The sequence below is a fragment of the Cetorhinus maximus genome, chromosome 18 (assembly GCF_964194155.1).
Source record: "Cetorhinus maximus chromosome 18, sCetMax3.hap1.1, whole genome shotgun sequence".
Lineage (NCBI taxonomy): Eukaryota > Metazoa > Chordata > Chondrichthyes > Lamniformes > Cetorhinidae > Cetorhinus > Cetorhinus maximus.
In genome coordinates, this window is record NC_135896.1 from 72,997,890 (window position 1) to 73,012,845 (window position 14,956).

The window sequence follows — 14,956 nt, forward strand, 5'->3', positions numbered from 1 at the left end:
TTTGACACACATCATGTCACCTCCTGATATGTCTTCCATTCTCCTCAACCAAGTATTACATCCCCCCCCACCCCCACCCCCCCCCCCCCACCCCCACCCCCGACCCCTCTCCCCACTGGTTGATAGGGCCCTCAACAATGTCCGTTCTATTTCATGCACTTCTGCTCTGAACCATTCCCTTTCCTCCCAGAACTTTGATAGGGTTCCACTTGTCTTCACCTTCCACCCCCATCAACCTCCATGTTCAATGGATTGTCCTTTACCATTTCCACCAGCGTGTTGCCCCATCAAACATATCTTCCCCTCTCCTCCCTTCCTCTTTCAGAATTCCTGAGAGCCTGTACCCTCCATCACGTCAGGTCCATTCCACAATCACCCCCAATACCTGTCATTCTTTTTGTCATTTAATCTTGCCTGCCTTCCATGCTTTCACAGACAATCACTTTTGTTCTTTCTTCCTGCCTTTCCCTGCCTCTGTATTGGTTAAAATCTGTTGCATCACTGACCATTTCAAGTTCTAATGAAAGATCACCAACTGGAAACCTTCACTCTGTTTCTTTCCAGTATTTCCTATTTTTATTTCAGATTTCCAGCACGAGTGGTATTTTTTTTTATTAAGGTACTCTTTTGTTGGCATGGGACTGCCAGGAGATCAGTGTTAGTGTAATTGTTGTGCCTTTTTTTTGTCTTTTGGAGTATCCTGTTGGTCTAACCGAGGCCCACATTCTGCCCCTGTTTCCAGTGGCTATTCAGTAGGACCAATAAAATTCCTGAACACAATCAGAGAAAACAAGTGTGCCACTGTCACCGTGTGCCCAGGCCAATGAATGCTGGTTTTCATGAAATAATGAATGGAGTTGAGGAATATCATCCCAGTATATTGGCAAAACTTTACAAAAAATCCTGTAACTCCACAATATAAAAGCAGAATTTTGACTTGTTCAGTCACCATGGACAGAACCTTGTCCTTGACGGGTGGGCTTGGCGGGGCAGTCGGAAAGCCAACCGCTGCCCGCGAGCGAGGCCGGAAGGTGATTTCACGCTGGCGGGCCAATTAAGGTCCGCCCAGCGTAAAACATGAGCAGCTGCACTCAGCGCTACCTGTGAGGGGAGGAGGGGGAGCTGGCTGAGCGTGAGCTTTGTGCATGCATGCGAGTGCGTGCTTCAGAATCTCCCTGAGACACAGCACTGCCTCAGGAAGATGAAGGATTAAAAAAGAATTGACAAATGTATTAAAACATGTCCCCTTATGTGACAGAGCCACATGAGCAGGGACATGTTATTAATTAAATTTTAAAACTTTTATTTTATTTTTATTTGCTTTAGGAAACCTTACCCCGCCCATTGATGAGGGTTCCTAAAAAGTGCAAAGGCTGCTTGGCCTTTTCGCCTGCCCGCCAGCTGTAAGGTTGGACAGGCAGCAAAACATTTAACTTAATATCCTTGTTAATGGCCTTAACAGGCCTTTGAATTGTCGGCAGGTGTGCTGCTGACTCCAACATGCGCCAGCCAGCCGAAATGTCACGTGACTGTGCGTTAACATTGGGATGCTCGCCCGACGTCACTGTGCATTGTTTACGCTCGAGTGGGTTGGGTGCACGCCTGCCTGCCCGCCCACCGAGCTAAAAATTTTGCCCCATGGATAAAACCATGTAATAAAAACAGAATTTATTTTAGTCACTGTCAGACAATGGCCCTGCAAATGTATCAGTCATGCCAGGGATATCCGTGTTCCTATGCTGATAAGTGCATTATAGATCAAAAGTTGCAGTTATCCAACAAAATAAAACTTTGCCCAGTACGGGTGTAACAGGTGCCAGGGGCCATATTTTCAATTACCAGTGGGGTTGGGAGTGAAAGAGGGCATGTTTTACTGATTGTATTCCCGGAGGGCACCTCAGGATCCTGATGCCTTCAGGGCACGTCTGATTTTCAAAGGGAAGGGCATGGTGGGTGTGGATAACAGGGAACTCGCTTCAGCTAATGGTCCATTAAGTTTCTTGTGTCACTTGTTAATGGGCTGGTGGGGGTGGGGGGGAGGCAAGGATGGAATTTTCAGTTGAGAAATTGACTAACCCAAAAATGGTGCATGTTAGTGCAAAGCTGTTGGGTTCAATGAATGGAGAAGTGAAGAAACAGTGAAAAGTATTGCAACCTGTGGGGTTTTTCACTGGATCGTGCACATTACCTCTCATGTGGCCACTTTTTCTGTGCAGTGAGGCTACTGGGCCTCCGAGATGCTGCCTGCTCTCTTCAGCAAGGTAATGATCAGCCCCATCACTGCTGCCATCTGCCTTGGTCATGCTCCGCAGGCAACCCCCACCTCCTGGAGACCCCAGTGCCAGTAATAGTGTGTCAAGCTCAACTCTGCCCCAGCTGGTCCCAGTTATTATCAATTATTTTGTTCTTTATTTCAGATGGCATTTAATTTTCTCAAAAGCAAACCTACTAAACAGAATTGTGCCTGACTTTTGTTTTGTGTTTCAAAATTATCCCGAATTCAAACAGCAATGTTGTTGGGCTGACTTTTTTAGTGTTCAATTTATTTCTTCCCAAAACAATCTTTTCCTCTTCTTTGATACACAGAAACTGCCTGGACTGTTTTCCATAGCCTTTTTGAAAATTGACATTTGTTTGTCCCCTTAAGCTTCAGGTAAATTTCCCTTAGAGTGCTTGAAGTAGCAATTCATATCATGTTATTTTATTAATTCTAGTTTCATAACCAATCATGCCCAGGCTTGTTGATTTTAGACGGAGTTTTCACATCAGAGACAGAAGTGCTTGCAGGCAGAGGTAACTTCCACATCTCCCGTATTCAAACACTTCATCTCGAAAGATAACTATTGGCCTGAATGCCTTTCAGAATGTTGATTTTAACCAAAGCCTTATTCCAAACTTATCACCACGCTGCGCTTTAATTCTCAAAACTGCTGTATTCACATGGAGCTGGAAACCATTGTCACCTGTTCTGACCAAAAGCCCAACAGGTTAATGTGTCCAATCATAACTAAATTTAGAAACTTAAAATTAATTATGCTCAATATACATTAAGCAATATGAAAGTTGTGTGGTGAATTTTAAAAATCAACTGTCAGCAGAAAGAGTTAACCTAGCTACTTGTTTGGAGGGGGCAGAGAAAACTGTGCTCGCTGTTGCGTTACTTTTTTCAATACTTTTTAAAACTTTCCTATGGGAAAAAATTTTCCCCTGTTGAGGGGGGGGGGAAGTGTGGGAGCAGCCACGGGCGGGCGTGCCTCCGATTAGCACCCCCATTTTACGTGGGCGGGCTAATTAAGGGCCGTCCAGCATGATGTCCGCCAGAAAGCGCTATGCGCTCCCTTTGCGGGCGGTAGGGAGGATTCCCACAGCCAGGAGTGTGCTCTTTCGCGCATGCGTGCAAAAGAGTGCACAGATCTTCCTGAGGCTAAGTGCTGCCTCAGGGAGATCAGCTCTGATTTAAAACTTTTAATAAACATGTTTAATAATTTTCCCTGCCATGTCCCCTCATGTGACACTGTCACATGAGTTGGGACATGTTCGTAAGTTTTATTGAAACCTTTCTTAAAAATTTAAATACCCTCATGAAACCTCATCCCGCCCGTGGATGAGGTTTCATGCTTTTTCCAAAGCCCGCCAGGGCTCCCAGCCTGCCCGCCAACCTAAAGGTTGGACAGGCAGGTCCATTAACGACCTTAATTAGTTTTTCAATGGCCTCAATAGGCCGTTGACAGGTCGGCGGGCGCACAGCTGACTTGGCTGCACCCCTGCCGACCTGAAAATGGAAATGACATGGGGTGACGTCGGGAGTTCCACCCTACATCATCCCACATCGTTTTACAAGGTCCTGCCCTTGCTCACCAACCGGAAAATCCTGCCCTATATCTCTCTTATTTATTCTTTTTCTGTGTTAAAACCAATTTTTTAGCAGTATTTTTCAACTGTGGAGCGAAGTGCTTTGAAAAGTTCAATTTGAATTTCTTCAGTCTTCACCTTTTCAAGCTTATCTTTATATTTTGAGAAACAAACTGTAGAGCTTTTTCACAGCTGTACAAGTACATGTTAATTCATACATAAAGGCTTGCTTTCACTTAGTAACTTCAATGCTTAATTTTTCTCAGCATGGAAGCTCGCAGTATTTTAGATTAAATTTAGATCCAAACTTTTTTGCTTCTTCCTCAAACCAATTTTATTTGAATTTCTGATGTTTACAAAGAACACCCTGCTTCAACATTGATGCTGTTTCAAAGGTATGGTATACTCTCAGCTGGGCAAAAGTACTACTTCACGGGTTTAGGGTAATGATCATGAATAGTGGCAGTGGTGAAGTCAGAGTTGACTAATGTTAATTGCTGATGGCGTCCATTATCAACAGTGCAGCCTACTCATCTCCCACCACCAAGGGAGGCCTGCTGGGGTCACTGGGGATCTGGAGTTACTTTCCCAGGTACCTGATAGACCACTGCAACAGGCGTCCCAGGCCACTGTCTTAACTTTCAGTGGAGACCTGTTTGATGATATCTAGGACCTTGTGAAAATCAATATTCCTTTGCTCTGAGATGCTTTGAAGATCAGCCTCTACCTCTCTGTTCGAGCCTTTGGTCAAAGTGTCCATCTCTCACTTTAACTCTAGAGAACATGCAGCTAGGCGAACCTATTTAAGGTCATCTTTCTCAACTCCAGTTGTGAGATCTTAAAAATTTCCCAATTTGGTGTGAGGAGCTGTGGGCCGGTGTTCATATCCACTGTCACATATCCACTGTCACATCCAATTCTTCTTTCAGAGCCCTAACCTCATCAGGGGAAAGGGACCAGTGCAAGATTGCGATTTTGACCACTTCCCTGACCCCAGTGGACAAGGATGGTTCTTCACAGTTTCTTGCACCCCTTTCTGTCTTCATTTTGATCTTAGTGCCTCCAGTTCATGTGACCACACACACTGGGATTCCCTTATCATATGGAGCAGAAGGGGAAGTGCTTTCAGCTATATTTTTCCAGCAAAGGTTGGAGTCCCTCACCTTGGTTTAGAAGACAGCAGCCAGGACTACCCACAGTTGACCAATTTGTGTCTGAAGCTGTTTAATTTTAGCTAAACAGCAAGGTGTGGCCTACTTCACAGGCGGCAACACTTTGTTGCCAAAAGCTCCCTCAAAGTCCCCTTTGCATTTTATAACTCCTCACCTCACCTGGTATTTTCTGTCTGTAAATCAATGTTTTGTTCGTGTTTGGTCTAGTTTTTTCTTGTACAATGTGCTCTATCATGCCCTCATCTTCCCAGTGTAACTAATTGTGTTGTTATACTGGAAATAATTATTGAATATTAATGCTTTCCTGCCAGCCTTCACTTACCTTTTGCAATTTACCTACCCGTTCCTTTAACTCCTTTTAATTTTTACTCAGCTGTAAGGTGCACAGATGTGCACCATAGGGCAATTTATTCTGAACCTTCTTTAATTTAATCTTGCCTTTTTGAACCTCCTTTATGAAATGTATCAAGAATACACCCGTAATCTGTGCCACATTCTCCTACAGCTACTAGGATATCTCTCACTCCAGACACACCTGTTTTTCAATCACCTATCAGTCATATCCAAGCATATGCCAATGCTACTGTGACTCCTGGCTTCACTTAAGAAATATTCCACACGTTTAACTGCAACCTAAGCCTGTTTGTTCTCAAATTTCAGTGACACCTCAGCCACTGTGAATCCCACTTCTGACACCAATTCTTAAGATTTAAGGTTCGAGAGTCATGTACACCGTAAGTGATTTTAGGATAGTTTATTAAGAAGCAACAGGTTAAATATGATGCATTAGCTAATTAGACAGGAAAAGTATACATCCTGTGACAGGTGACAGTTTACTGATCCCCAAGGGCGATGGTCAGTTGGTACAAAGTGTGTTGATCTCAGTCGCTTGTGATAGCAGCATTCTGCTCCCTAATTGAAGTGTTAGGAACCTCTTCGCCAGCCTTTCTCCATCTTCCCTGGTTCACCTTCCATCTGAAAAAAATGGCTCTCTGACGAGGACTGTCACTGTCTCCAAGCTCTCATTAACATACTTTATTTCTAGGGGCTGGTAGGTTACCCTGTGTCGATGACTTGTTTGAATTTTTCCAACCAATGAATACAAGACAGCTACCCAAGATGTGAAGATGCTCATACTGAGGGCCTTTTGCCAACCCTTATTAGACACTTGTATAGATAAAGGGTTACATGAGGCGCCATGCTTTCGACTTAGGAATGTCAACATGGAAGCCTGAGCCAAGACGACATTTCTAGGGACTGTTTGTGTTTTTCCAGAGAGAGAAAGAAAACAGTTTCCCTGCTGGGGTGGCCATATGCTATACCTACCAATTCCATAAAAATTCTAAAACAAAAACAAAATGCTGGAAAAACTCAGCAGGTCTAACAGCATCTGTGGAGAGAAAGACAGAATTAACGTTTCAAATCCGTATGACACTTCAGAGCATAAAAATTCTATATTTATTCTGAAAAATATCATTTGTTAAAGGTCCCATTGCTTACATATCTAATATGGAACTATTCTGTTCTCTAGCACTACCTAGTATTCTAACATTTTCCCCTTATTCCTCTTTCCTACTTCTATATTCTGGTGCCCAGCCCCCCTGTGGATTTAGTTTAAACCCTCCCCAACCACACTAGTGAACCTGCCTGCAAGTGCAATGGCTCCAATCCTGTTGAGGTTCAACCCATCCCTTTTGAATATGTGTTTCCTGCTCCAGAACTGGACCCAGTGCCCCAAGAACCTGAAGCCCTCCCTCCCTCTGCACTATGGTTCAAGTCACGCATTGAGCCTTGCTATCTTCCATAATTCTATTCATGCCCGTGCATGTCACTGGGCATCATCCAAAGATTGCTACCTTTGAAGTGCTTTTTAACTTCAATAGTAACTTTCAGAAGAAAATGGAGAGCATAAATAAATAGGAAAAATTTGGAGGGCTATGAGGAAATAGTGGAGGACAATGACTAATTGGGTAGCTCTTTCAAATAGCTGGCACAAGCATGATGGGCTGAATGGCCTCCTGTGCCTAGTGAGTCTATGAAATGACTTTAGAATCTACTTTAAATAATCTATAATTCAAAACATTAGAGGTCAAAGGTTGATGTTTAATGTCGCTAGTATTTTGTTCCTTTTCTTCCAAATGTTGTGTGTTTCTGTTTTAGAATCACTGCTGCAACCCACATTCATGATGCCAGCAGCCGATCCCATGCCATCTTTACCATCCATTACACTCAGGTTTGCCAAATGCTGCATTGATGTGTTTTAGTCTGTCTCCTTCAATTTGCTTTCTAAACAGGATACACCCCTTCAACAACTGTTGTTAATTCCATTTTTTCAAATTGTGCCTCTTCAGCCAAGGGACTGTGATTTTGTGACTAGCTTGCTCCTCGCACAAGAGAAACACTCTTCAAATCATCATTCAAGTCCAAAATTTTTTTACTGAAAACCATAGTTACACCTTTACCATGTATTGTATTTGACGGTCATGTGCTTAGAACAGGAGTTGGATATTTAGCCCCTCATGCCTGTTCCACCATTCAGTTAGATCAAAGCTGATCGGTACCTTAACTCTATTTAACCGCCTTTGCTCCATATCCCTTATTACATTTATCTCACAAAAAACTATCGATCTCCGCTTTGAAATTTTCAATTGACAGAACCTCAACAGTCTTTTAGAGTGATGGAATTCCAGATTCCTGTACCCTTTGTAGGATGAAGTGCTTCCTGACATCACCCCTGAACAACCTGGCTCTGATTTTAGGCTGTGCCCCCTTAGCCTGACCTCCCCCCACTAGGGGAAATAGTTTCTCTCTATCAACCCTATCAACTCCTTTAAGCACCTGAAATACCTGAATTAGATTGCCCCTTAATCTTTTACCCTCAAGGAAATATAAGCCTAATCTATGCAACTTGTCCTCATAATTTAACCCTTATATCCCTGGTATCATTCTGATAAATCTATGCTGCACCCCCTCCAAGACCAGTATATCATTCCTAAAGCTAGGTGCTTAGAACTGTACACAATATTCCAGATATGTTTAAAAGTGTGGAACAGCTCTCAAGGGGAGATTTTTCTCTTCGCTGTGCATGGGGAATGTTTTTGAGAGGAAAAGGGGGATCTTTAATGGAGGTCTCAATTCCATTACACCAAAGATTTCCTGGGGACCCATAATTGGACATAGTTAGGATTAGGTGTGGTTCCCCCAGTAGGCACAGGCCAGTCTTCGTTTTCAAATCAGACTGCAGGTTATTTCTACACCACCTGGCTCATTTTCTGCTGAACCCACCCATAAGATTACCCAGAAATAGAGGTACACTACGGGAAAACTAATAGTGGTACCGGGACCCTCTGCAGATTTACCCTCTGATCTTCCTTTCCCTCCTCGTGATTTCTGACTTCTGCTTGGTGGCCCCCTGAAAACCCATGCCAAGATGAGGAACTTGCTATCTACTGACCATAGGTATGATTTAATGTCCTAGCCTCCTTAGACACTAAGAATGATAGAATGATGTGGCAAAACTCCCTGTTACCTCACTGCACTTGTCTCATTGTTAAAATATATATTTTCACCTTTCTCAACCCTTTATTTATTCTTGATCAAACAAATAACAGTTTTTTTTTTATTTTACAAAAACTTATAAGTTTGTGATTTGTTTATTTTGTGGTCACTAATCAAAGTCTAAGGTCAAATCCAATCTCGGGTATTCTTGAGGTGTTATCAGTGTTATTCCTTAATTGTCACTGGGAGTAGTGTGTGAGTAATGTGTAGAAAGGGCTGGCTTTCCTGTTTTCCTTTCCTCTGTGCAGCATCCAAACTTGTTGACCCACATGCAAACCCTGCTTGAAATGGAATTGAAGTTCTGCTCTGGTTTAGAATGAGATGTTTTAATATTTTGCTAAAACTCAAGTGGTAAGAATGGTCGGGTATGTTACACTTTATCAACAAACTTGCAATAATTCATCTTTAGGCCTTCAGTAAAGGTTTTTGTGTTTAAAGTGCTAAAAGGGTTCAGCAGAGAAATAACTCCCTCTGGTGAATGGAGCCTGGAAAAAGGGGGCATAGCCTTAAAATTAAAGCTAGGCCATTCAGGAGTGAAATCAGGAAGCACTTCTTTGCATAACAGTTAGTGGAAATCTGAAACACTCTGCCCCAGAGGTACATAGGAGCTTTCAAGTCTTGGAATTTTATTGGATAAGGATATCGAAGGATATGGAACAAGGGAGGTAAATAGAGCTAAGGTGCTGATCAGCCATGATCTAACGAACGCTGCAGACTCAAAGGACTGAATAGCCTACTTCTGTTCCTATGCGTGTATTTCATTTGTACCGATATATTTGTCAATCAAATACGACCAAGATTTTAAAAAGTTAAAGATACAAAGAGTTTGCTCAGTGAGTCTTTTAACTTCCACTATAAATATTAATTAAATGTGTTTGGTAATGTAACTTAATGTAACTCCATTTCAATATTTTAGGCGACATTAGAGAATCATCTTCCATCAGAGATAGTTAGCAAAATCAACCTTGTTGATTTGGCAGGCAGGTGAGTCTTTGGGTATTTTGTATTTTTTAAGAAATGAATAATCCATAATAATGCAGTTTTTGTAGTCTGCAATCTTCTAATTGGTTGGTGGGTTGATTTGGTGGGTGGAGCCTGATGCACGCAGAGGCATGTGGGGCGCACAAAGGACTGGAGCGTATGACACACATGTGGCTGCCAACAGTTGGTCATGATGGTGGCAGCATGTAAGAGGGTGGCTATTGCAGAAAAACAACAGCAGAAGGTAGGCAGAGGAGAAGATGATGTTGGGGGAGGGGGTGGATGTCGGCATGGAATGGTAGGATGGCATAGGAGGGATGGAAAAGGCATGGCATGAGGAGAGAATAGCCTGGGATGGATGGGATGGAGATGGCATGGGAGGATTGGAATGGCATGAGAGGGATGGAATGACATGGAATGGGGATGGCATGTGTGGGGTGGCATGGGAAGGATGAAGTGACATAGGATGAAATGGCATGAGGGTGGGGATGACATGGGATAGAAATGGCACAGGAGGAGTGGGTGGAAGGGAATAGCTTCAGAGGGAATTAAATGGAAGGGTGGGAAGGGAATTGGGAGGGGATGACATGGGAAGGATCGAATGGCATATGATGGAAATGGAATGTTTAGGAGGAGATGACATGGCAGTGGTGGCATGGGAAGGATAGAATGGGTGAGAAGGATGACATGGGAAGGATGGACAATCAGAATTGCAATGGGACTGATCCAGGAAGGTACCCAGGAACCCTCCCCACTGCTCCTTGCATTAAGGAGTGAAGCTGAGATCCTGTTCCACTTTGTGAGTTAGCACAGCTTTGTGTTTAGTTTAGGCATAACCAATCCTGTTGAATTTTAATTAGATGATTTTCAAGTGTCAGCCGAGGAACCACTGCTTGCAGAGAGGTTTGGTGGGAGTGTCGGGGGGAGAGGGGTGGGGGTGGTGGCAGTCAGGATCTATGTGGAAATGTAGTGGGTTGGGGATTGCATGAGAGGATTGGCACGCGATGGGGATGGCATGGGAGGGAGGGTTGTCATGGGAAGGATGGAATGGCATGTACTTTTAAGCTGCATCGTGACATCACTATGACATCATCGTGTGTAAGACTGGAGGATAAAAAGGTACAGCCTCCATATTAGATGTTCACTATCACCTGTGATCTCTACTGCAGATGATCTCTGCTGCAGATATTCACTACTGTCTGTGACACTGTATCAGAAATACTTCATGTATACCTTGTGAGACAGGCAATATAGTCAAGGAATCAGCCTATGTAACTGTTAGGACTCAGGCTGGATCAAGGCCTGTGCAGAGCTGTATATTGTTGTTGCTAGTAATAAACTTCATGTAACTGTGTTTGACCATAACCCTCGTCTGTCTCAATATCTTGCTTAGCATAGATACAGATCCTTTTGAGGTCTACATCAAGACCCTCAACATACAGACCGTAAGAGACCACAACAAACAGAATATATTCCCTATTAAAGTGATAGATTGATCAGGCATATTCTGAGTTAACAGGGTCTTGCTTGCACTCGTTAATGGTTAAAAATCAAATTCTTCTTTGAATCTGTCTTTGTTTTCAAAAAGATGCTATTTTAAAAATCTTAACAATCTTAATCATGTTAAGGAAATAGTTAAAGATAAGCAAAAAAACCTATTGGTTTTTAAGAGTGCAAGAAGCAGCCCACATTTGAAACAATTTTCACTGCATTCCCCAGGAAATTTATACAATAGCTTCCTACTCTTAAGAACAGACTGAAACCACACTCAGGCATGGAACTAGTATGTATAGGTATAATTGGCAGCCAATAAAATCAGAATCTTACTAACATAGTTACCCAATCATTTCACACATTTGAGTTCAGCTCTTGCACTGCACTTGTATTTTTCAAATGGAAACATAATAGAAAATTTTTACATTTGTATGAGTTGAACAATTTAGGTCACAGCAGTATTAAACTGGCCAATATTTAACCCTCAACCAACATCACCAAATTAGATTATTTTGAGATTATTACATTGCTATTTGTGGGGCTTGCTGGGCACAAGTTGGCTGTTGAATTTCCCATATAACGGTGACTTCATTTCATAGGCTGTAAAGTGCTTCAGGACATCCCGAGGTCACAAAGGTGTAATATAAACTGTAGAGCTTTCTTTTCTTTGCACAACTCTGGAAAAAAGAACACTCCATACAGTGCCAAATTACTCAGAGCAATTTCTATGTGTATGTTGTTCAGTTTCCATGGGAACGGGGAAGTAAAATAATATGGTCTTTGTGGTTACTATGAAACCAGCAACATTACAAGTTGCCTCCTTAAGGTGTAAGTGCACAGTTGGAGCTACTCAAAAGGTGTAATTTATGTAGGATCATTTTTAAAGTATTTTTATTACTAGCTCTTGAAATAGATCATACGAACGCCAACTTTACAAATGGTGAGATGACGACTTTATTTGTATGGGTGTAATATTATTATATTCCTCTTAACGTTGCTTTAAATCTTCCATACTGCTGCTGGTGTTTTCTGTTCTCTACCTCACCATCTACCTGGAGATACTTGCCATCACTCTGTATTCAGCGATTAAAAGTGTTACAGCAGCTGGAAGGAACTCCAAGGACGGAATTTGCCCTGAAATTGGCAAAGCCTGAAATTGGGTGGGGGTGGAGGGGGGGTGGGGGGGTGGAAAAAAACAGCATTTGACCCGTTGATGACAATGCTGGAATTTCACCCCATATCATGTGGAACATTACAGAGGCACAGATTTTACATTGTCATGGAGAGGCGGGCGAATCAGATGCCGTCCCATCAGTGACCCAGAGTTTCAGTAATTCGAGCACCATATTTAAGAACCACCCCTGCACAGACCTAGCACTTTCCAAGGGATAAGAAGCTGCTGGGAACTGATGGCTGCCAAAGGGAGGAAACATGCTGCCCCCAAATTTAACAACGTTTCCCTTGAGCATCTACTGGATGCAGTGGAGGCCCACCGCGATCTCCTCTACCTCCACTTTGGTCGAAGTCCAGCAAGCAAGGTCACCAATCCAGCAGTGGGGGGGTAGCAGCAGTGGTCAGTGCCAATGTAGTCCAAAAGAGGCCACCCAGTGCCAAAAGAGGATGAATGATTTCCCCCATTCCACCAGGGTAAGTCACTGTTCATCACTCTCGGCTCTCACACTCTCAAACCCATCACACATCCAGAGGGATCTGACTCACTGCCAGCTCAAAGGACATCACCACTCACCCTCACATACATACCTTTACCTGCCCTACGGATCGTGTCCTCATCCCATCCATGGCACCACTCACCACCCACACATGCCAGGCATCCTTCTCACCTGGCCTGGCAGGTGTCCTGCTTACACTTTCTTCATCTGTCTTCATGCAGGACAAGCTGGCACACAGAAGGGAGAAGTCCCAGACTGGTGGAGGAATGCCCGACCTTGAGGTCCTGACACACTTTGAAAACAGAGTAATTCAGCTGGCTGGTGAGAATGTGGGCGGTGAGGTCGGCGGCACCAACCAAGTGAGGATCCGGCACTGCAACATCCATCAGACAACCATGCTGTGAGTGATGTGTCCTGTTTCACAGTCCTCTGCCATGCATTAATCACCTCTTCTTTCTTTCGAGGGCACATCTGGGAAGCAGCCGAGGGGGTCCATGAGCCAGGTCATCGATTCCAGCCCTGAGGACACCACAGATGAGGAATCCACAGATGCCAACATTAAAGACCCATCACAGCCTCACCCACACCTTCCGCCAACGCAGAGACACAAACTTCAGTGGGATCTAGTTCTAGAGTAGCCTTGGGGTGACAATTTGGTGAGCACATCACACTGTCTGATCCACAACAGGCAGAGGGAGGGACATCCCAGGGTGCCAGCACTTGGGGGCCAGGAACCTACCGAGTCTGAGTCAGATGATGAGCCTCTGGATTCGGTAAAACCTCAGTTGCTGGAGCTGCAAAGACAAGCTCGGGAATATCAGGAAGGGGTGTCCGCTGCACTCCTCAGATTGCAAGGCACGATGGAGGATTCTGTCCACCTTAAAACAGAAATGATAGCGCAGGCATACCAACACACCGAGGTCAACACTGGTAGGGTGGCATCTGCCATGGAGACCTTGGTCCAGGACAATGGGCCTGCACTGCTGCAGGAGCTGCACTCCATCACAGATGCCAGCAAGTGCCTCAAACAGTGTCAACGTGTGGGGAGGGGCATCTCAGGCTCACTCCAGCTGCCCCTTCATCTCAAGGAGTCAGCCCATAGGGAGGATGATCAGCAGGTGCACACCCCGGGGCTATCCATCCAGGTGACTCCAGGAGTGTCTGGCCCATCCGAATCCCCTCTTCCTGTGACCCCAACAGCTCCAGCTCTGCAGCCAGAGAGGTTGGCGCTGTGACACAGCAGGACCCTGATAGCAGGCCAAAGCCCTCCTCCAGGTCTCCGCCCTCCAAGGTCATCACAGACAACGAGGCGAGCAGTCAGCAGGCCGCCTTCACCTCTGCTGTGTATGTCGGGGGAGCACCAAGATGTAGCGGCAGGGTTAGAAAGGTCAAGAAGATTTAGTTGACAACATCGGCAGAGGTGTTAAACACAGAATCACACAGTGCAGCAGAGGCCCTTTGGCCCATCAAGTCTGCACCGACACGTGAGAAACACCTGACCTACCTACCTACCTAATTCCATTTACCAGCACTCGGCCCATAGACTTGAATGTTATGACGTGCCAAGTGCTCACCCAGATACTTTTTAAAGGATGTGAGGCAACCCGCCTCCACCACCCTCCCAGGCAGTGCATTCCAGACCGTCACCACCCTCTGGGTAAAAAAGTTTTTCCTCACATCCCTCCTAAACCTCCTGCCCCTCACCTTGAACTTATGCCCCCTTGTGACTGACCCTTCAACTAAGGGAAACAGCTGCTCCCTATCCACCCTGTCCATGCCCCTCATAATCTTGTACACCTCGATCAGGTCTCCCCTCAGTCTTCTCTGCTCCAATGAAAACAACCCAAGTCTATCCAACCTCTCTTCATAACTTATATGTTTCATCCCAGGCAACATCCTGGCGAATCTCCCCTGCACCCCCTTCAGTGCAATCACATCCTTGTACTTACATGTTGACCATAGTAAATACACTGCCAAGGAAGTCTCCTTATGATGAGCAGTGTTTGTGTCAATCAAATGTGAAACTTTGGTTCCTGCACAAAGTGAAGGCTAGTGCCACAGTCCAGGGACTCTCCTCTGTGCAGTGTGTAACCCCCGGAGCACAGTGATTGTCCGGCTTCAAAGTCAAAGTCAGTCTGCAGATCAGTGATGCCTGCACCTCAATGTTGCTTGTGTTTGCTGCAAGAATCTCAAACCCAAGTATCACAGAGTTCCGTGATGTTCTCTGCG

At 44.5% G+C, this 14,956-nt stretch overlaps 1 protein-coding gene across 2 annotated transcripts in view; it reads left to right on the plus strand.

The window, feature by feature from the left end:
• The window catches only part of stard9 (StAR-related lipid transfer (START) domain containing 9), a 374,404-nt gene that overhangs the window by 173,779 nt on the left and 185,669 nt on the right, over positions 1-14,956 (plus strand). For both annotated transcript variants that reach the window (XM_078562913.1, XM_078562914.1), the window contains exons 9-10: positions 7,185-7,257; positions 9,499-9,566. In XM_078562913.1, the coding sequence (XP_078419039.1) occupies positions 7,185-7,257; positions 9,499-9,566 (141 nt within the window). The remainder of the gene's footprint in view (positions 1-7,184; positions 7,258-9,498; positions 9,567-14,956) is intronic.